General features: G+C 40.0%; 1 protein-coding gene across 4 annotated transcripts in view; it reads left to right on the top strand.

The window, feature by feature from the left end:
- Nucleotides 1-23,438, top strand: part of UIMC1 (ubiquitin interaction motif containing 1) — a 122,856-nt gene that overhangs the window by 21,268 nt on the left and 78,150 nt on the right. For all 4 annotated transcript variants that reach the window (XM_053566389.1, XM_053566387.1, XM_053566385.1 and 1 more), the window contains exon 3: nucleotides 6,088-6,172. In XM_053566389.1, the coding sequence (XP_053422364.1) occupies nucleotides 6,088-6,172 (85 nt within the window). The remainder of the gene's footprint in view (nucleotides 1-6,087; nucleotides 6,173-23,438) is intronic.

The following is a 23,438-nucleotide window of genomic DNA, read 5'->3' as shown; positions in this document are numbered from 1 at the left end:
ACTTCTGTTTAAAACAAAGGAGGGAATGAGAAATAAAAGGACAAAAAGGTGAACAAGAAGAAAGAACACATGAGGAGGAACCAACAGAAAATTTCAGGCAATGTGAAAAACTAAAACAGAGAAACTCCCCCAAAGGACCATGAGGCAGCTACTGCAGAAGACTCCACCTATAAGGAATCAATGGACTTGACAGAAAGGGAATTTAAAATATGGCTGATAAAGAAAATAAAAGGACTGGACAAGAAAATGGAAAGACAGAACCACAAACTGGATGAAAGATATGTAGAATATAGAAAGGATATGGCAGAGCTTAAGGAAATGAAGGAGACAATCAGGAAATGAAAAGATGCAGTAGGAAGTATCAAAAATAGGTTAGACCATGGAGAAGAAAGAACCTCAGAGCTGGGTGGCGCCTGTGGCTCAAGGATTAGGGCGCTGGTCCCATACGCTGGAGGTGGCAGGTTCAAACCCAGCCCTGGCCAAAAAAACCACACACAAAACAAAACAAACAAAAAAACCCCCTCAGAGCTAGAGGATAAAGTTTTTGAGTTATCCCAGGTAGTTAAAGAGGCAGAAAAGAAGAGAGAAAGCAGAACAGGCACTTAGAGAATCATGAGGCTCCATGAAGTGTTGAAATATTCAAATAATAGGAATTCCTGAAGGGGAAGAAGATTGTCCGAAAGGAATGGCAGCTCTTCTGGAGACCCTCATAAAGGAAAAATTCCCAGGTTCTACTAAGGAACTCAACACACTCCTTTCAGATGGATATGGAACCTCGGGTCATCTCAACTCAAACAGAGCCTCTCCAAGACACGTTGTAATGTCCAAAGTCAAGATGAAAGAAAAATTCTGCAGACAGCCAAGAGTAAGTGCCAACTGACCTACAGAGGCAGAGCCATTTACGATGACAACAAACTTTTCAACTGAAACCTTCTAAGCCAGAAGAACATGGGCATCCACCTTCAACATTCTTAAACAAAACAATTTTCAGCCCAGAATTCTGTATCCTGCTAAACTAAGCTTCAAAATTGATGGAGAAGTCAATCTTTTGCAGAGATACAAGCATTGAGGAAATTAACCACAACAAGACTAGCGCTACAGGAACTACTTAGACCTATTCTCAACACTGATCACAATAGACCACCAGCAAAGTAAACACCCAGAAGCTAAAGGTCACAATGTCAATTTCTTAGATTCTTCGATTCTTTTTTTTTTTTTAATTTCAGCTTGCTTGTTCATTCTTCTTTGTTTGAAGTACTCTTTTGTTTTTGTTCATTTTCTTCTTTCTCTGGCGATGCTCTGTCTCGCCTCCCCAGTAGCTGGGATTACAGACGCCCACCACAACGTCCAGCTGTTTTTTTTGATGTTAGTAGAGATGGGGTCTTACTCTGGCTCACTGCTGCTCATACTGTTCTCGAACCTCTGAGCTCAGGCAATCCACCTGCCTCGGCCTCCCACGGTGCTGGGACTATAGGCATGAGCCACCACGCCTGGCCTGATTCTTTTCTTTTTTTTTGAGACAATGTGTCACTATGTTGCCCTTGGTAGAGTGTCCTGGAATCTCAGCTCACAGCAACCTCCAACGGTTGGGCTTAAGTGATATTCTTGCCTCAGCCTCCCAAGTAGCTGGGACTACAGATGCGTGCCACAACCCCCGGCTATTTTTTTTTCTTTTTTTTTGAGACAGAATCTCATTCTTTTTTGTAGAGACAGAGTCTCACTGTACCGCCCTCGGGTAGAGTGCCAGTGGCGTCATACGGCTCACAGCAACCGTAGTCTACCTCTTGGGCTTACGCGATTCTCTTGCCTCAGCCTCTGGAGCAGCTGGGACTACAGGCGCCCGCCACAACGCCCAGCTATTTTTTGTTGCAGTTTGGCCGGGGCTGGGTTTGAACCCGCCACCCTCGGTATATGGGGCCCGCGCCCTACTCACTGAGCCACAGGCGCCGCCACCCCCAGCTATTTTTTTATTGTTGCAGGTATCGTTTAGCTTGTCTGGGCCGGGTTTGAACTCATCGCTCTTGGTGCATGTGGCTGGTGCCGTAACCACTGTGCTATGGGCGCCGAGCCTCTTTGATTCATTTTGAGTTAGTGCCTTTTTTTTTTTGAGACAGAGTCTCACTATGTTGCCCTTGGTAGAGTGCTGTGGTATCACATCTCAAAGCAACCTCAAACTTTTGGGCTTAAGTGATTCTCTTGCCCCAGCCTCCTAAGTAGCTGGGACTACAGGTACCCACCACAATGTCTGGCTGTTTTCTTGTTGTCGTTGTTTAGCTGACCAGGGCTGGGTCTGAACTGGCCAGCACCTTACCCACTGAGCTACAGGCTCTGCCTTGAGTTAGTTTTTATATCTGGTGTAAGGTAGTGGTCCAACTTTCATGTTTTGTGTGTGGCTATCAGTTTTTCCAGTAACATTTATTGGTATTTTTTAACCTGTCTATTCCTTTATAGACAGTATGTATTTGACTCTTGCAATTTTATACATCTACATTATTAGAACATATAACATTTACATGTTTTTCTGTGTTTTGTTTTTTTTTTTGTTTTTTTTTTTTGAGACAGACTCTCAAGCCACCCTGGGTAGAGTGCTGTGGCATCATAGCTCACAACAGACCTCCAATTCTTGGGCCCAAATGATCCTCTTGCCTCAGATTTTCTATTTTTAGTAGAGATGGGGTCTCACTTTTGCTCAGGCTGGTCTCAAACTCGTGAGCTCAAGCAATCCACCCACCTCGGCCTCCCAGAGTATTAGGATTACAAGCGTGAGCTGCCATGCCCAGTTTACATATTTTTCTTGTATTTCATTTTTACTTTTAGTGTTAGATCTAAAATTAAATATATTAAAATATATAAAAAAATTTATGCTCAGTTCTTTTGCCAAAGTTTATATAATCATTTTTTGGCTGAATGATGCTCATTCTTCATTGGATTTGTCAAGGGCTTTGTGAGGCCGGGTGCAGTAGCTCACCCCTGTAATTCTAGCACTCTGGGAAGCCAGGTGGTTGAATTGCTTGTGCTCAGGAGTTGGAGACTAGCCTGAGTGAGAATAAGATCCCGTCTCTACTAAAAATAGAAAAACTGAGGCAAGAGGTGAGCCATCATGATGCCATGGCTTTCTACCTAGGACCACAGCGTGAGATTAAAAAAAAAAGCCTTTTAGCCTGCAACGCCATCTTCCAGTAATTCACCAAAATGACAAACAGAAAGGGAGAGGAGAGGTACCTGATACATGTTCTCTAGGTCTTTTAGAAAACATCAAGTAGTTTCTTCGGCCACATACATTTGAATCTATAAGAAAGATGATATTGTAGACATTAAGGGAATGGGTACTGTTCAAAAAGGCATGCCAAAAAAAAAACAAAAACAAAAAAAAAGGCATGCCACACAAATGTTACCATGGCAAAACTGAAAGAGTCTACCATGTTACCTAGCATGCTTGTAGGCACTGTTGTAAACAAACAAGATTCTTGCCAAGAGGATTAATGTTAGTATTGAGCATATTAAGCACTCTTAAGAGCTGAGATAGCTTCCTGAAATACGTGAAGGAAATGATCAGAAAAAGAAGGAAGCCAAAGAGAAAGGTACCTGGGTTCAACTGAAGTGCCAGCCTGCTCCACCCAGAGAAGCACACTTTGTGAGGACCAATGGAAAGGGGCCTGAGCTGGAACCCATTCTCTATGAATTCATGGCATAATAGGCATACAGCATAGCATACAGGAGAACCAAGAAAACCAAAGGAACAGTGATAAAACATGCTGGAACCTATTTATTCCCCATAAATTCATGGCATAATAGGTGTACAGCATAGCACACACAGTTACTAAGAGACCCCAAATAACAGTAATATATTTCCCCATGAATTCATGGCATAATAGTCATACAAAGCTTCGTCACATTCAATGGCAAGGCACCTCCTTGTGCTGATGGAACCTTTTCCCTATGAATTCATGGAATAATAGGTATTAAAAATAAAAGGCTAATACTGCAAAAACACACACACACAGAAGGGCTTGTGACTGTAATACTTTCTGATTTCTTGCATGTTTGACACTTTTTCTATAGTGATTGATTCATTGAGACAGGCTCACTCTGTTGTGAGGGGCTAGCATGCAGTGAGTCATCGTGGTTCACTACAACCTCAAACTCCTAGGCTGAAGCAATCTTCCTGCCTCAGCCTCCCAAGTAGCTGGGACTATAGGCCCATACAGCCATGCCTAGATATTTTTCTATTTTTTGTAGAGACAGGTAGTCTCAAGTTATTCTCACATTTCACTTCCCAGAGTGGTAGGATGTAGCCACTGTGCTTGACATTTCTTTTTAAATGTGGGAAGGATCTTCCTGTATTTCCCAGGCTGGTTTCAAACTCCTGACCTCTTTAGTTTCTCTAGGAGTAGAGATTACAAACATGATTCATTGCACACAGCTGCTTTTCCTATTGTCTTTTACATATGAAAAATGGTTTGGCTATATACAAAATCCTTATTAAAATTTTTTCCCTTTGAGTTTATGCTATCTTTTTACATTTTGGTTTTTGTATGCTGCTTTTTTTTTTTTTTTCAAGACAGAGTCTCACTATGTTGCCCTTGGTAGAGTGCGATGGCATCACAGCTCACAGCAACCTCCAACTCTTGGGCTTAAGTGATTCTCTTGCCTCAGCCTCCCAAATAGCTGGAACTATAGGCACCCGCCACAACGCCTGGCTATTTTTTGGTTGTAGTTGTCGTTGTTTGGCAGGCCTGGCTTGGGCTTGCACCTGCCACCTTTGGTGCATGTGCCTGGTGCCCTAGCTGCTGAGCTACAGGCACTTTCTTGAAGTCCATTTAATTTTTCTGATTTTGGTACATGATTAGGTGTTTATGTCAATCTCAGTCTGGGAATTGATTTTTCAGGGTCCGTTTTTCCTGAGATCGGTGGGTGTTTTCAATATATATATTCTGGTCTTTTTTTTTTTTCTCCCATGGAAAGTTATATTACCTTACAGTTTTAGTATTAGTTTGTTCTACTGTTTTGTTTTCTTATACATATATTGGATCATCTATGCCTGTATTTAAGCCACTTTCAGTTCATTTTTATTCCCTTTTGTATTTCATATTGTGTTTTCTTGATGATGATAATGATTTGGTCTTACTTCAAACTCTTGTTAAATTTTGAGGTGTGGTGGGATGGGTATATTTGTTTCTCTTGTTTCAATAGAATTTTTCATTTACCCACTTTAGTTTTTCCTTCACTACCTCGTGGTTAATGGGGTCAATGGGTGGTTTAAAACAGATGAGTAGAGGATCAGTGTGGTGGCTCATATCTACAATCCCAGCAATTTAGGAGCCTGAGGTGGGAGGATCACTTGAGGCCAGGAGTTTGAGACCAGCCTGGGCTATTTATATAGTGACATCCTGACTTTACAAAAATAAAAACTAAAAAAAATTAACATGTTCCGAGTTTAAACATTATTGTTTGGGTTTTGTTTTATTTTGTTTTGTTTTCAGACATATCTTGCTCTGTTGCCCTGGCTAGAGGGCAATGGTGTCATTATAGCTCATTGCGACTTCCAAACTCTGGGCTGAAGCCATTCATCTGCCTCAGCCTCCCGGGTAGCTGGGACTACAGGTGCCACCACACCTGGCTAGTTTTTCTATTTTTAGTAGAGACAGGGTCTTGTTCTTGTTCAGGCTGGTCTTAAACTCCTGTGCTCAGATGATTCTCCTGCCCCAGCCTTCCAGAATGCTAGGGTTATAGATGTGAGCCACCATGCCCGGCCTATTATTGGTTTTTAAACATTGAATCAAGCTTCTCTGGTCTTGGGTGATACTTATTGGTATTTTGCAGATAAGTTTATTTTTTACATGACCGTGTGTGGCAGATAATGTAAGCATAGTATATATTTTAATTTTTATGGTTTTTATTGGTTCCAGATCTTACATGTTTTCCTTTTTGTACTGAAAGATATTTTCTTCTGATGTTTTATGTGCACATTTATAACAATCACTGATTCTTTAGAGGCCTGTATTAGCTACAGAGAAGGTAGACAAGATAAAGAAATTATTACTTCTAGTGGCAGCCAGCATGATCATATTTCTTGTTTTGCAACAGGAACCAAAGGAAGAGAATGGATTGCAGAAAATGAAGACAAAACAGTCGAATAGAGCGAAGTGTTTGGCTAAAAGAAAAATTGCACGTATGTTTTTATTTTTGTTGAAAATGGTTTGGAAATTGTAACTGTCAAGGATTTCTTTATTAGGAGAAGAGGATTCTATAAATAACGATGTTTGTTTTTCTTGTTCATACTAGACTTCATTGAAATTTTTAGGAGTTGCTTATAGAGCTACCTATAGCCTATACAAGAAGCAGAGTATTGAGATTAAAAATGTGACCTTTGGAGTTATGCACACTTGGGTTTGAATCCTTGCTTTACCTCTTCCTGTGTGTGCTTAGGCAAGTCACTGTTTTTAGCTTAACTGTTTGCGCATCAATAAAATGCAGATAATAACACTTAGAAAGTCACTTAGTAGAGGCTCAAAAAAAAAAAAATTTTTTTTTTTTTTTTTTTTTTTTTTTTTTTTTTTGAGACAGAGTCTTACTCTGTTGCTCTGGAGGGCAATGGCATTATAGCTTACAGCAACCTTAAGCTTCTGGGCTTGAGCAATCCTCTTGCCTCAGCCTCCCAAGTAGCTGGGACTATAAGTGCCTGTCCCATGCCTGGCTAGTTTTTCTATTTTTAGTAGAGATGGGGTCTAGCTCTTTGCTCAGGCTGGTCTCCAACTCCTGAGCTCAAGCAATCCACCTGCCGTGGCCTCTCTGCTGGAATTGTAAATGTCAGCCACCTCGCCTGGCCCCTGTGTACACTTTAAATAGGTGAATGGATGGTATGTAAATTATATCACCATGGATTATACCCCAAAGCAGAAATGAATGTTTCTCAAACAAAAGTAGAAAATATATATGGAGATTTTTCTTATGTTGCCCAGGCTGTTTTCAAACTCTAGGCCTCTTGAGTGGCTAGCAATACAGGCATGATCCACTGCAACCAGCTTAATATGTGGTCTTTTGTGGCTGTAATGTTTTCGGGTTAATCCATAGTTTAGTATGCATCAGTACTTCATTTATTCCTTTATTGCCACATACATTTCATTATATCAATATACCACATTTTGTTTATTAATCATTTTATAGATATTTATGTTGTTTCTACCTTTTGTCTATTATGACTAATGGCACTATGTACATTTTTGTGTGAACATGTTTTCTGTAGGGTATATAGCTAGGAGTGAAATTCTTAGCTCATACGGTAAATATATAAATAAATATATTTAATCATTGGAGGAACTGCCAGACTTTCTTCTAAAGTAGCTATACCATTTCCCATTTCTACCAGCAGTGTATGAGGGATCTTATTTCTCCATATCTATGCCAACCCGTCTTTAAATTTTTAAAAAGGATGGCTATCCTAGTGGATGTAAGATGGTATCTTACGATGGTTTTAATTTGCATTTCTTCCCTAATGGCTAATGATGGTGAGTATCCTTTCATGTGTTTATTGGCCATTTGTATATCGTCTTTGATGGAATATCTTTTCAGTGCCTTTGCTCATTAAAAAAAGCTTTTCTGCACACCTCTTAGGTCAGGGACACAACTACAACAGGAACTTTACCTAACAAACACAAACATTATAACCTAATTGTTTGTAAACTTACACTAAAACTGAAATTTAAAGAAAAAAAGTTTTTTGAAAACAACTTTTAAAAACTTGTATAAAATATAGGTTCGGCACTCGTAGCACAGTGGTTAACGGTGCCGGCCACATACTCCGAGGCTGGTGGATTCAAACCCAGCCTGGGCCAGCTAAATAATGACAACTGCAACAAAAGAATAGCCTCTTGGGAGGCTGAGGCAAGAGAATTGCTTAAGCTCAAGAGTTGGAGGTTGCTGTGATACCATGGCACTCTACCAAGGGCAACATAGTGAGACTCTATCTCAAAAAAAAAAAAAAAAAATTGCCTTCTTGTGTCAGCTCTCATATTGTAAGCAAGTGTCCATTTGGTAGTTCATTTAGTGCCACTTTTGTGTGTGTGTGTTTTTGAGACCTGTAGCCCTATGTAGAGTGCTGTAGCATCATAGCTCACAGCAACATTAAACTCTTAGGCCTGAGCAAATCCTCTTGAGTCAGCCTCCTCAGTAGCTGGGAATACAGGTGTCCACTACAACAACGGACTGATTTTTGTATTTTTAGTAGAGATGGGGTCTCATGCTTGCTTAGGCTATTCTCGAACTTCTGAGCTCAAGCAATCCACCCACCTCGGCCTCCCAGAAAGGTAGGATTACAGGTGTGAACCACTGTGCCTGGCTGACTTTTTGTCGTGTTGATTTCACTGTTTAAAATGGCCCCCATGCATAGTGTTGACATTTTTCTTAGTGTTCTTAAGTGCAAAAAGCTGTTGTGTGCTTTATGGAAAAAATACAGCAGGTGTCAAAAGAATGTATACACATTTTAAGAAAGGAAATACTATTAAAATTGTAATGCTTAAGCCACATTTGACTTAATTACAAGAGGTACAAGATATAATCTACAAGATAACAAATGTTATTGGTATATATTGAATATTACAACTTTAATACAATTTTTCCCTTTCTTAAAATGTGTATACATTTTTTGGCATTTTCTCTGAATACGTATGTTAGAGAAGGTTTGTTCAGACGTGAGTTATAGTGTTGTTGGCCATGAGTTCAATGTTAGTAAATAAATAATATATATTGCACCGGGCTCAGTTGCTCATAGCTGTAATCTTAACACTCTGGGAGGCTGAGGTGGTGGATTGCTTGAGGTTACGAGTTCGAGACAGTCAAAGCAAAAGTAAAGTGACACCCCGTCTCTAAAAACTAGCTGGGTGTAATGATGGGACCCTATAGTCCCAGCTACTTCGTAGGCTAAGGTAAGAAGATCACTTGAGCCCAAGAGTTAGAAGTTGCTATGAGCTGTGACACCATGGCACTCTATAAGGGCAACAAAGTGAGACTCTGTCTCCAAAACAAAACAAAACACGAATGAATGTATACTGGAGTACCAAGCAGTGGTTGGAAGAAATGGACTATATAAAATGGCTACCTCCTAAAACTCATTCTGATTAGAAACAAGTGAAATGATCAATAGCATAGCATTTATGTAAATTAAAAATAAATGCAAGCAAATATACAGAATTTTTATAAGGAAGGAATAAATAATATAAAATACGAACACTGAACAAACTATAGGAACCAAAGAACACAGTGTGCTGGGCGGCGCCTGTGGCTCAAGGAGTAGGGTGCCGGTCCCATATGCCGGAGGTGGCGGGTTCAAACCCAGCCCCGGCCAAAAACCACACACACACAAAAAAGAAAACAGTGTGCTGTGAAGTAAAAGTTGTAATTAAATTAATCTTCTGCACCAAGCCCCCTAAAATAAAAATTAGACAGGTAAATTAGACGAATACCTAAGAAATGCCACTGCAGAGATCGGATGGTGTGGAAATGTGTAAGAGGGAACAAGGAAAAGCTTTACTAAGAAAGTGACATCGGAGTTGAGCCTTGAAGGATATATAAGAGTTTGCAGAATGTAGGGAAAGGGAAAGTATAAACTGAGAGCAACTGTGAAAACAAGTTTCTAAGTCCATTAAAAAGATAAGGAAAAGAATGAAGATAATTTCTTACACACAAATTATCTTTTTAAGATACAAATCTGACCCTTTACTGGCTTCCTTTGTCCTCAGGATAACGACCCATATCTTTAATGTGGGTTATCAGGCCCGCATGATCCCTGGTTTCTGTTCACACACGTTTATTTTGTGCCACAGTACCTTTTCCCTTGTCTGCTAGATCTGAAACGGTGTGGCTTTGGTAGTTCCCGGAGTTCCTAAACTGAGCTAGTGAGCCTCCTGTGTCAGGTTTTTCTTCCACTGGAATCTTCAAATACTTCTCTTCCACTGGAATCTTCTTCCCCATTTTTTTGCCTAGATCCTTTTTTTTTTTTTTTTTTTGAGACAGACCCCCAAGCTGTTGCCCTGGGTAGAGTGCTGTGTCATCACAGCTCACAGCAACCTCCAATTCCTGGGCTTAAGCGATTCTGTTGCTTCAGCCTCCCAAGTAGCTGGGACTACAGGCACCTGCCACAATGCCTGGCTGTTCTTTGGTTGTAAGTTGTCATTGTTGTTTTGGCAGGCCCTGGATGGATTCGAGCCCGCCAGCTCTTGGTGTATGTGGCTGGTGCCTTAGCCGCTTGAGCTACAGGCCACAGAACCTTACCTGGCTCATTTCTGTTCTCTTTTCAGAGCTTAGCTGAAATATTGTTTTTAAAGTAGATTTCTTTACCTTTCCAGTTGAGGTTAGTTTCTTACATTATGTATTATGTAGTATACTTTTTAACATAATTATTAACCAGTCATTTATGTAATGTCTATATGCTGGCATAATATAGGGTTCTTGATCAAGCATGTTCGCTACTATACACCCAGCTCCTCATTCAGTGCCTTGCACATAACAGGAGCACGATAAATATATATTGAGTGATTTAAAGAATTAGTGTTTTAGTTACAGTAGGGAGAGGTGATTCTGATATCATATTGCTTCTTGAGTCTGTGAAATACAAATAAGAGTTGAGGTTCAGTTAAGAAGCCACTGTCCCTATGGTTTCTATCAGAAGTCTGTACACTAATATGCTTAGTGGGTCCTTTGTGGGTAATGGGATGAAAATGTTAGAATTTTTCTCTTTTTTTTGAGACAGAGTCTTACTTTGTTGCTCTCGGTAGAGTGCTGTGGCGTCACAGCTCACAGCAACCTCAAAGTCTTGGGCTCAAGCGATCCTCTTGTCTCAGCCTCCTGAATAGCTAGAACTACATGTCCCTTCCCCCAGTCACCAGCTAGGTTTTTAGAGGCAAGGTCTCGCTCTGGCTCAGGCTGGTCTTGAACTCCTAAGCTTAGGTAAGCCACCTGCCTTGGCCTCCCAGAGTGCTAGGATTACAGGTGTGAGCCACCATGCACGGCCTTAGAATTTTTCATTATATATTCTTTTTCAAATGTATTATTTGTACCTTGTGTTCATAGCATTATTTACAGTAGCTAAGAGGTGCTTATTGATAGATGAATGGATAAACAAAATGGTACATATATACACATACACAATGGAATGTTATTCAGCCTTTAAAAGGGGAATTCTAAAATATGATACAACATAGTAAACCATGAAGTAAAATCATTTAGTCTGATAAAGACACATACTGTGTGGGGGGCCAGACACAGTGGCTTACGCCTGTGATACCAGCACTCTGGGAGGCTGAGGTGGGTGGATTGCCTGAGCTCATGGGTTTGAGACCAGCCTGAGCAAGAGCAAGACCCCATCTCTAAAAATAAGGGGGTGTTGTGGAGGGTACCTGTAGTCTCAGCTACTTGGGAGGCTGAGGCAAGATAATCACTTGAACCCAAGAATTTGAGGTTGCTGTGAGCTATGATGCTACAGCACTCTACTAAGGACAAAAGTGAGACTCCATTAAAAAAAAAAAAAGACAAATACTGTATGATTACATTTATATGAGGTATCTAGAGTAGTCAAATTCAGAGACAGAAAGTGGAATATGAATGGTGGTTTCCTACAGCAGGAGAGAGGGAGAATGGGGATTTATTTAATGGGTGCAACGTTTCAGTTTTGCAAGATGCAAGGAGTTCTGGAGATTGGTTGCACAGCAGATGTACTTAATACTATTGAACTGTACACATAGAAAGGTTAAGTTGGTAAATTTTATGTGTGTTTTGCTGCAATTCATTATAGCAAAACCCTATAGTAAAAAAAAAAAATCACAGTGAGATACCATTGGATTGGAAAAATATTTCACAATAACAAAGAGTCGAAGAGCAACTAGAACTCTCATATGTTGCTGGTGGAAGTGCAAAATAATGCAACCGTTTTTGAAAATAGGTTAGCTGTTTTTTTTCTTGAGACAGTCTCAAGCTGTTGTCCTGGGTAGAGTGCTATGGTGTCACAGCTGATAGCAACCTCAAACTTTTGGGCTTAAGTAATTCTCTTACCCAAGCCTCCTAAGTAGCTGGGACTACAGGTGCCTGCCACAATGCCCAGCTATTTTTTGTTGTTGTTATTGGAATTGTCGTTTTTTTAGCTGGCTCGGGCCGGGTTTGAACCCGCCAGCCTTGGTGTATGTGGCTTCCATCCTATCAACTGAGCTATGGGCACCACCCCTAGGTTAGCTACTTCTTATGACCTTAGATGTGCTTTATTATATTACATAGCAATCCCATTTCTCCGCCTATGAGCACCACTCCTAGGTTAGCTATTTCTTATGACCTTAGATGTGCATTATTATGTTACATAGCAATCCCATTTCTAAGTATTTACCCAGGAAAAAAAAAAAGCTTACGATTACACAAAAGCCTATGTGTGAATGTTTATAGCAACTCTATTTATAATCCCCCCACACTGGAAACAGTAACTTGGATACATTCATTTAATGGAATGCTACTTACCAATCAATGTGAATGAACTATTCATGAATGATACACACAATAACATGGTTAGATATTGGGTACATTATGCTATGTGAAAGAGACAGACTCAGAAAGATATATATGTGATGATTCCATTTATGTGACATTCTGGATAAGCAAGAGCTTAGAGATAGAGATCAGTAATTGCAGTGATGTGGGATGTGGGAAATATTTGCAAAGGGACAGCGTGGTGGAATGTTTTAAGTGATAAAATTGTTCCATATTCTGATTGTGGTAATTATGCAACTGTACACAATTGTAAAAACCCATGGAAGTATACAACAAAATAGTGAATTTTACAATATATAAACTAAAACATGTATATTTGAAAAAATAGATATGCCATTTTATTTATTTTTTCCATTGAGGCATTTTATTTTTAAGTATGTATTACATCCCTAGAAAAAGAATCCCAGGATTTTCCCTCCTGTATGTTTCCTTCTTCCTTCTTCATGATCCATGAAGCCAGCTGAAGTTGTCAGTACGATGAAACCAAACTGGCGGGATAGGAGCAGATTATTCTGCCCTTTTTCTAGATCTTTAAGTTGTACATCAAACCAGGGGCTGATAATTCCACACTTGTTTAACCTGCCGGTGAGGTTCACAACAGTTTTCCTAGCTCAGTGATCATTGATGATTTCAAATTCACCAGTGTAACTATGCTTCATCATCACAGTTTGAAACTGGACAATGACTTTGGAGCATAGCCTTAAAAGAACCTGGCATTTGCCTCTCTTTTTGACATTGTTGATGCTCTTAAGAGCATTAGGATATTCATGCTCATCATTATGGCAACACAGGAAGATGGAAGAAAGAGCTCCAACCATTTTATTTTTAAAAAATATATACATTTATGGGGCATAAGCATAATTTTGTTACATGGATATATTGCACAGTGGTGAAGTTAGGGATTTTAGTGTATCCATCACTGGAATAACATACATCGTACCCATTAAATAATTTCTCATTGTTTACTCTCCTCTTACCTCCTATTGCCCTCCATTTAAAGTAATGTTTTGTCATTTAATTCTCAAATTAATCTTGATCAGTATTACTCTTACCATTTTACAAAACAGAACTGAGGCTCAAGGAATTAACCCCCAAATAATAAATCTATTTTTTGAAAAATTTGTTTAAATTAATTAATTTAATTTTGAAAATGGGTTCTCACTGTCTTGCCCAAATACTCCTGAGCTCAAGTGATCCTTGTCTTAAGAAGTTGGGACTACAGGCATGTGCCACTGTACCTGATTGCACACAAATCTTAAACGACAGCGATTTCTAATTCTCAGGTCAGTGTTCCTTATACATTACAGTCATCTCTGTGGTATTCATCTAAAACATGTTACACAGAAGGCCAGGAAAACAATCAGGAGAATGTGGCTTCTAATCTAGGCTTTGCCACTCCTTGACTGATAGGACTTCAGATGAATCATCTTACTTGTCTCAACTTCAGATTTGTTTATGCTTAATATGGAGAAAAAAACCTGTAATAGCCTCATAAATCATAGGTTAGGGAATAATAACCAGTTTGTGTGTATAAAACATATGCATATTTCCAGAAGAACGAATCACTTTGGGTACATAAACTACTTTTTTAAAAACGTGTGCGTTTATTGAGATGATAATATGATTTTTCTCTAATTTGTTAATGTGGCAAATTACCTTAATTGATTTTTCTCAGCATTTTATTTTATTTTATTTATTTATTTTTTATTGTTTGAGATTCATTGAGGGTACAAAGAGTTGGGTTACACTGATTTCATTTGTTAGGTCCCTCTTAAACTACTTTTAAAAAGAAAGAGCCCTTAGATGTATTTCAAGTTCTTGTATGCTCTGTTGTTGAGGAATAGCTTAAGTGGGTATAAAATTTACAGATCACATTTTGTTTTGCTTTGTTTTGTTTTGTTGAGGAGATGAGGACAGTTATACTTTTCCTTAGAATTATATAGACTTTACTCCATGGTCTTCAGGTATTGGTTGTTTATGTGGTAAAGTCTATTTTTAACCTTTGTATTTGATAGGATCCTTTTACTCAAATGCCAGAAGAATTCCTTTCTTATTTTTGAAGTTCAGTAACTATAATCAATATATAGGTATATGTAGACTTTTTAATTTTTTTTGAGACAGAGTCTTGACTATGTTGCCCTTGAAAGAGTGCTGTGGCGTCATAGCTCACAGCAACCTCAAACTCTTGGGCTTAAGTGATTCTCTTGCCTCAGCCTCCTGAGTGGCTGGGACTACAGGTGCCCACCACAATGCCTATTTTTTGGTTGCAGTTGTCATTGTTGTTTAGCAGGCCCGGGCTTGGCTTGAACCCCGCCAGCCTCGGTGTATGTTGCTGGCACCCTAGCCGCTGAGCTACGGGCGCTGAGTCTGTGTTAATTATTTTCATCCATATTTTCCAGAAAGCAAAATACTCTGTGTAGAGTAAGTTCTTAAATTGAACACAAATTGTTCTATGATAACAGAATATTTTTCTGATGTTTATGAACGATAATTTCATTTACTTTTAAGTTTGGCTTTGTATTAAAATGTTTTTATCATATTTTGATATAAAATGTTAAGAAATGTACCATTTTAATGTACCAATTCAATGGTATTGAGAGAGCAGCCCCGGGGCAGCACCTGTGGCTCAAGGAGTAGGGCGCTGGTTCCATATGCCGGAGGTGGTGGGTTCAAACCCAGCCCCAGCCAAAAAAAAAAAAAAAGAAAGAAAAGAGAGAGCAGCCCAACTACATCTCCCTAGTGTGCCATGGTTTTTTCATATAATGTAATAATATACATGCTTTCTCTTTCTCCGTTTTTTTTTTTTTTTTTTTGAGACAGAATCTCTCACTGTCAGAGTGCCATGGCAACTTCCTCTAACTTCTGGGCTCAGGCAGTCTTCCTTCCTCAGCCTCCCAAGTAGCTGGGACTAAGGGACATGCTACAATGACCATCTAATTTTTCTATTTTTAGTAGAGATGGGGGTCTCACTTTGTTCAGGCTGATCTTGAGCTCTTGAGCTCAAACAATCCTCCTGCCTCAGCCTCCCAGAATGATAGGAGGCATGAGTCACGATGCCCATCCCACACTTTATCATTTTTGTGTCTTCACAATGGGCATGTTGATAACATCATTGTATCTTTGTATTGATATGCCATAATTTAACCTTATTTTGTTTTTAGGCTTTAGGAAAATGCTCTTACAGATAATAATGTAGTTGACTATCTTTTTATGTATAGTACTTTTCTTCTTCTTTAGTGATTGCCTAGGGTAAATTCCTAAGAACTGTTATCACTTTAAAATATATACACTTAGGAGCCGTGGTGCCTGTGGCTCAGTGGGTAGGGCGCTGGCCCCATATACCGAGGGCGGCATGTTCGAACCTGGCCCCAGCCAAACTGCAACAAAAAATACCCAGGCATTGTGGCAGGCGCCTGCAGTCCCAGCTACTCAAGAGGCAGAGGCAAGAGAATTGCCTAAGCCCAGGAGTTGGAAGTTGTTGTGAGCTATGATGCCACAGCACTCTACTGAGGGTGACAGAATAAAACTCTGTCTCTTTATGTACCCTCAATGAATCCCCAAAAAAAAAAAAAAAACTCTGTCTCTTTAAAAAAAAAAAAATACACACACAACACACACACTCTTAGAGCTAGACCAAGTGGCTTATGCCTGTAATCCTAGCACTCTGGGGTGCCAAGGCAAGAGGATCCTTAAATCTAAGAGTTCAATACCAGCCTAAGCAAGAGTGAGAACCCTGTCTTTAGTAAAAATAGAAAAATTAGCTGTTCATCATGGCAGGCACCTTATAGTCCTAGTTACTTAGGAGACTGAGGCAGGCTGATCACTTGAGCCCAGGTGTTTGAGGTTGCTGTGAGCTGGGCTGATGCCTAGCACTCTAGCCTGGGCAACAGAGTGAGACTCTGTCTAAAAAAAAAAAAAAACAAACACAAAGGTTTGTGACACATAGTGGCTTAGTGCTTTCAAACACATTTTTTTTTTTTTTTTTTTGTAGAGACAGAGTCTCACTCTATGGCCCTCTGTGGAGTGCTGTGGCCTCACACAGCTCACAGCAACCTCCAACTCCTGGGCGCAAGCGATTCTCTTGCCTCAGCCTCCCGAGCAGCCGGGACCACAGGCGCCCGCCACAACGCCCGGCTATTTTCTGGTTGCAGTTTGGCTGGGGCCGGGCCTGAACCCGCCACCCTCTGTATATGGGGCCGGCACCCCACTGACTGAGCCACAGGCGCCACCCCAAACACATTTTATAAATTTATATCGTAACCAACAATATGTAGATATATTAACTTTTTTTTTTTGTAGAGATAGAGTCTCACTTTGTCACCCTCAGTAGAGTGCTGTGGCATCACAGCTCACAGCAACCTCTAGCTCTTGGGCTTAGGTGATTCTTTTGCCTTAGCCTCTCCAGTAGCTGGGACCACAGGCACCCGCCACAATGCCTGGCTATTTCTTGTTGCAGTTTGGCTGGGCCCGGGTTTGAACCCGCCATCCTCGGTATATGGGGTCAGCACCCTACTCACTGAGCCACAGGTGCCGCTCAGATATATTAACTTTATCATAGCTGCAGAGCTGTATCTGTTTTGCAAAACAAAGTTCTTAAGGAAAGATTTGCGTGTGGCACCTCTCGCTCAGTGAGTAGGGCATTGGCCCCATATACTGAGAGTGGCAGGTTTGAACCCGACCCTGGCTAAAACTGCAACAACAACAACAAAATAGCTGGGTGTTGTGGCGGGCGCCTGTAGTCCCAGCTACTCAGGAGGCTGAGGCAAGAGAATCGCCTAAACCCAAGATCTGGAGGTGGTTGTGAGCTCTGATACCACAGCACTCTATTAAGGGCAACAAAGTGAGACACTGTTTCCAAAAAAAAAAATAAGATTTGGGTAGAAAAATAGTTTATCTGTTTTTTTTAAACTTTATTCAAATTAATATGAGGGTACAATATTTAGGTTACATTGTTCTCACTTCCAGGGTAAAGTTTCATTTGTAGAAGAGCCCCTCACCCAAGAGGGGTGTTATATACCCTCACAATGTGCACATTAGGTGAGATCCTGCCTCCTGCCCTTCCTCCTCCTTCCATATGTCCTCCCCCCGTTCCCCTCCTGCTTCCCTCTGTCCCGCAAACTGGACTGTATTTTATTGTTAAGTGTTTTATTGTTCTTAGGACCATGTAATTATTTATATATTGATTTCATATTAGTATGGAGTACATTGGATATTCATCTTTCCATTCTTGTAATACTTACACTAAGAAGAATATATCTCAACTCCACCCAAATAAATGTAAAAGATATAAAGTCTTCATCTTTTTAATGGCTGCATAATATTTCATGGTATACATATACTACAGTTTGTTGATCCATTCATGGGTTGATGGGCACTTAGGTTGCTTCCACAACTTGGCAATTATGGATTGAGCTGCAGTGAACATTCTAGTGCAAATGTCTTTGTGGTAAAATGATTTATGTTCTTCTGGGTACCTAGTAATAGGGTCAAATGGAAGATCTTTGAGGATTCTCCATACTTCTCTCCACAAGGGCTATATTAGTTTGCAATACCACCAGCAGTGTAGAAGTGTACCTTTCTTTCCTCATCCATGCCAGCATCTGATGTTTTGTGACTTTGTGATGTGGGCTAATCTTGCTGGGGTTAGGTGATATCTTAGAGTGGTTTTGATTTGCATTGCCCTGATGATTAAAGACGAGCATTTTTTCATGTGTTTATTGACCATTTGTCTATCATCCTCAAGGTAGTTTCTGTTCAAATCACTTGCCCACTTACAGAGAGGGTTGTTTGCACTTTTCTTATTGTTTAATTTGAGTTCTCTGTAGATTCCAGTTATGAGGCCTTTGTCAGATTCATAACATGCAAAAATCTTCTCTCATTCTGAGGGCTGTTTGCTTTGTTTGTGGTACTCTTAGCTGTGCAAAAGCTTCTTAGCTCAATCAAGTCCCAGTTATTTATTTTTGGTGTTGCTTCAGTTGCTATTGGGATCTTCCTCATAAAAGTTTTTTCTCAGGCCAATATCTTCAAGTGTTTTCCCCACACTCTTCTAGAATGGAAAATAGTTTGTCTTATTAATTTTGTAAAATTATCTGTGTGGGCATATGTTCTCTTTCAGCTGTTTTAAATACCACAAATTACATATGTTCTCTTGATATGTACTATTTAGTTTTGTATTCTGAATTGTTAACAGCCTGTTTGCACATATCGGTGGGGGGCTAACCAGAATTTTGGGAGATGTTAATCATCATAAATTATAATCAGCATAATCAGCCTAAAAGCTACTCTGCATTTAGCTCTGCAGAATTATTTGTAAGCTTAGTAGAGCCAATTTAGTTGAAGCTTCTAAGATTGATACTTGCTGTTGTTTTCTTCAAAGAAGCATCTTGCAGGTAGGATTCCAGTTTGCTTTTTTTCACTATTCTAATTGCTGAGTTCTTACATTTAGAGAAGTCAGGTAAAATGTGTCTTAGTCAACAGTTTATTGGGCTTTAGTCTCAGATCATGGTTGAAGTGTGAAAGTTAGAGACAGTAACTAGTGAATTAGAGTGTTCTTTTACCTTTTAATTCTGATTTTGGTTAAATAAGTATGTAATTATGTATTTGTCAAGTTTATGCAGTTGTGTGCTGTGAGTATAATATACATGAAATGGCTAAGTTAGAATGGTAATATGCTATTAAAACTTTGAATTTCTTCAAATAATAAATAGTAATAATAATTATAGTAATATTTAATATTTTTGAGCACTTGTTATTTGCTAAGCACTAAAGTGTTCTATATACATTAAATTATTTAATCTTCATAATAACCCTATATATTATACCTCAGTTTTATATATGTGTGAACTAAAACAAGTATTACATATACATGGTATTTACATGAGAATTCCTAAAGTCAGGGGTATATTTACTCTATGTATATGTCCATAGCAGATAAAGGAAGCAAAGTAAAAAGGGGAGGGAGGTTATCAGAGACTAGCACCAGTATCCAGGTACAGAGGATAAGTAACCTGCTCAAGATCATATAACTAGAGTGAGGCAAAATCAGAATTTAAACCCAGTCAGTTGCTCTGGAGCTTCCTCCTTATGCACTAGAAAAAAAAGAAACTGGCTATGTTATTAAATTTAAGTTCTTATTTTAAGGGTGGGGCTAGAGTTCAGCCAGGAGAATACTTCAGTCCGTATAGGAAAGCCTCACCTTTCTAGAATCTTTAGGGAATAAGGTGTCCTGAAAAGCAGAGTATTACAATGAACTCAGATTTACCTCTTTGCATTTCACTTTTTTTTTTGTCATCTTACACTGAATATATAGGATGTGATCAGTCTTTTTTTGGTGATTGAATGACTTTATCAGGAATGTCAATCTTTTTCATTTTAGCTATTCTAGTGGTATTCAGTGGTATCTCATTTTAATTTGCATTTTCCTGTTGATTAATGACCTTTATGTGCTTAGTGGATATTGCTATAGTATTTTCTTTTGTGAAATGTCTGTTAGATCCCTTGCCCATTTTTTTTTTTTTTTTGTTTTGAGACAGGGTCTCTGTTGCCCAGGCTGGAATGCAGTGGCATGATCATAATTCACAGTAACTTCAACTCCTTAGGTTTAAGTGATCCTCCTGCTTCAGCATCTTGAGTTGCTGAGACTACAGGCATGTACCATTATGCCTGGCTGAGTTTTCTTACATTTTTGTGGAGATGGGGTTTCACTCTGTTGCCCTGGTTTGTCTCAAATTGCCCCCAGAGATCCTCCCACATTGGCCCTCCAAAGAACTGAGATTACAGTAATGAGTCAACACCCTGGCCTTGCCCATATTTTTAAGATTAGAGTTCCTATTTCTTTTTTTTTTTTTTTTATAGAGACAGAGTCTCACTTTATAGCCCTCTGTAGAGTGCTGTGGCCTCACACAGCTCACAGCAACCTCCAACTCCTGGGCTTCAGCGATTCTCCTGCCTCAGCCTCCCGAGTAGCTGGGACTACAGGCGCCCGCCACAACGCCCGGCTATTTTTTGGTTGCAGTTAAGCCGGGGCCGGGTTTGAACCCGCCACCCTCGGTATATGGGCTGGCACCTTACCAACTGAGCCACAGGCGCTGCCCAAGAGTTCCTATTTCTTTTTCTTTCTTTCTTTTTTTTTTTTGAGACAGAGTCTCAGTATGTCGCCCTCAGTAGATTTCTGTGGCATCCCAGCTCACGCTCACAGCAACCTCAAACTCTTGGGTTTAAAGGATTCTCTTGCCTCAGCCTCCCAAGTAGCTGGGAATATAAGCACCCACCACAACGCCCAGCTATTTTTTTGTTGTTGTTGTAGTTGTCATTGTTGTTTAGCAGTCCTGGGCTGGGTTTGAACCCGCTAGCCCCAGTGCATATGGCCGACACCCTAGCTGCTGAGCTACAGGTGCTGAGCCTAGAGTTACTATTTATTATTACTTAGTTATAGGAGTTCTTGATGTATTTTAGATGCAAGTCCTTTGTCTGATTATATATGTTGTGAAAATGTTCTCCTATTTGGGGCTTGTCTTCTCATTTTCTTAAACAGTATGTTCCAGAGAATAGAAAATTTAAACTTTGATGAGTTCCTTTTTTTTTTTTTTTCTCTTTTCATTATTTTTTATCTTTTTGTGTCCTGAGAAATCTTTGACTACCCCAGGGTTACAAAAATTTTCATCTGTTTTCTATAATTTTTATAGTTTTAAGCTTTTACATTTAGATCTTTGATATATTTTGAGTTAATGTTTGTATATAATGTGAGGTAATCTTTGTTAAGATTCATTTTTTTCTATATGAATGTTCATTCTTTTACCATTTGTTGAAAAGACTCTTTTCTTGTTGAAAATCGGTTGAAGGAGGCTGGGTGAGGTGGCTCATGCCTGTAGTCCTAGCACTCAGAGAGGCTGATTGGGTGGATTGCCTGAGCTCACAGGTTTGAGACCAGCCTGAACCAGAGGGAACCCTCCCCCCACATCTTTAAAAAGATGTTGTGGCAGGTGCCTGTAGTCCTAGCTACTCTGTGGCTGAAGCAAGGGAATCAGTTGAGCCCAAGAGTTTGAGATTGCTGTGAGCTGTGACGCTATGGCACTCTACTGAGGGCCAGGGTGCGGGCAACGAAGTGAGACTCTGTCTCAAAAAAAAAAAAAAAAAAAAGATCAGTTGAAGGGCCTAGGCACAGTGGCTTGTGCCTGTGATCCTAGCACTCTGGGAGGCCAAGGCAGGTAGATTGCTTGAGCTTGGGAGTTTGAGACCAACCTAAGCAAGAGCAAGACCCTGTCTCTTAAAAAAAAAAAAATGGCATTATGGTGGGCGCCTGTAGTCCCAACTACTTGGGAGGCTGAGGCAAAAGAATCAATCACTTGAGTCCAAGAGTTTGAGGTTGCTGTGAGCTGTGACACCACAGCACTCTACTGAGGGTGACAAAGTAAGATTCTGTCTCAAAAAAATAAAATCAGTTGCAATCAGTGGGGTCTATTTCTGAATTTTCTCTCCGTTCCATTTATTTATGTTTATAGTTATGCCATTTTCATACTTTAATACCACAGATACGTTATATGTCCTGTTTATATACTGATTGTATATCTATATTTTAATATAAAAAGAGAGTAAGTTTTTTTGCCTACAAAGAAACAGTTCTTGTCCCCTTGGGTATGGTATGACCTTTCTTGAGAATGTGTGATCTTAGTTATCAAATTCATTGGTATAAAATCATTTTGGGGCAGTGCCTATCGCTCAGTGGGTAGGGTGCCAGCCCCAGCCTAACTGCAACAAAAAATAGCTGGGTGTTGTGGCGGGCGCCTCTAGTCCCAGCTACTTGAGAGGCCGAGGCAAGAGAATCACTGAAGCCCAGGAGCTGGAGGTTGCTGTGAGCTGTGACGGACTGCACTCTACCGAGGGCAATAAAGTGAGACTCTGTCTCTAAAAAAAGAAAAAAATCATTTGTGGTATTCCCTTTATTATCCTTTTCATGACTGTTGAATTTGTAGTGTTGCTGCATTTATTCTTTATATTTGACTTTCTCCCTTGACCAGTCTAGTTAGAGGTTTATGCATTTTATTGATCTTTTCATAGAACCAAAATATTTTTTTTTTTTTTTTTGTAGAGACAGAGTCTCACTGTACCACCCTCGGGTAGAGTGCCGTGGCGTCACACCGCTCACAGCAACCTCTAACTCTTGGGCTTACGCGATTCTCTTGCCTCAGCCTCCCGAGCAGCTGGGACTACAGGCGCCCACCACAACGCCCGGCTATTTTTTGGTTGCAGTTTGGCCTAGGCTGGGTTTGAACCCGCCACCCTCGGCATATGGGGCCAGTGCCCTACTCACTGAGCCACAGGCGCCACCCTATAGTATGGTTTCTTAAGGTGGAAAGCATGAATTACTGATTTTAAACTTTGATCTTTTCTGATATGATCATGTAAAGCTATAAATTTTCTGGTAAATGTTGCTTTAGTTATGCAAATTTTATGTTTTCACTTTCACTGAGGTCATTTCACATTGATCTTGGGTTATATTTATGTTTGGATTCAATTTTTGAGATCCCTTATGCTTGTTGATTTCATGATTTTTTTTTTTTTTTTAAGACAGAGTCTTACTCTGTTGCCCAGGCTAGAGTGCCAGGGCATTAGCCTAGCTCACAAGCAACCTCAAACTCCTGGGTTTAGGTAATTCTCCTGCCTTAGCCTCTTGAATAGCTGGGACAACAGGCACACACCACAATGCCTGGCTAATTCTTTTTTATTTTTAGTAGAGACGGGAACTGGGATAGGCTGGTCTCGAACTCCTAAGCTGAAGGCATCCTCCCTCCTTGGCTTCCCAGAGTGCTAGGATTATAGGCCTGAGCCACCATGCTTGGCCTGATTTCATGCTACTTTTTAAAAAAAGTTTAACATTGGGCGGCGCCTGTGGCTCAGTGAGCAGGGCGCCG

The sequence above is a fragment of the Nycticebus coucang genome, chromosome 17 (assembly GCF_027406575.1).
Source record: "Nycticebus coucang isolate mNycCou1 chromosome 17, mNycCou1.pri, whole genome shotgun sequence".
NCBI classification, from domain to species: domain Eukaryota; kingdom Metazoa; phylum Chordata; class Mammalia; order Primates; family Lorisidae; genus Nycticebus; species Nycticebus coucang.
This window is presented reverse-complemented; position numbering and strand designations above follow the sequence as displayed.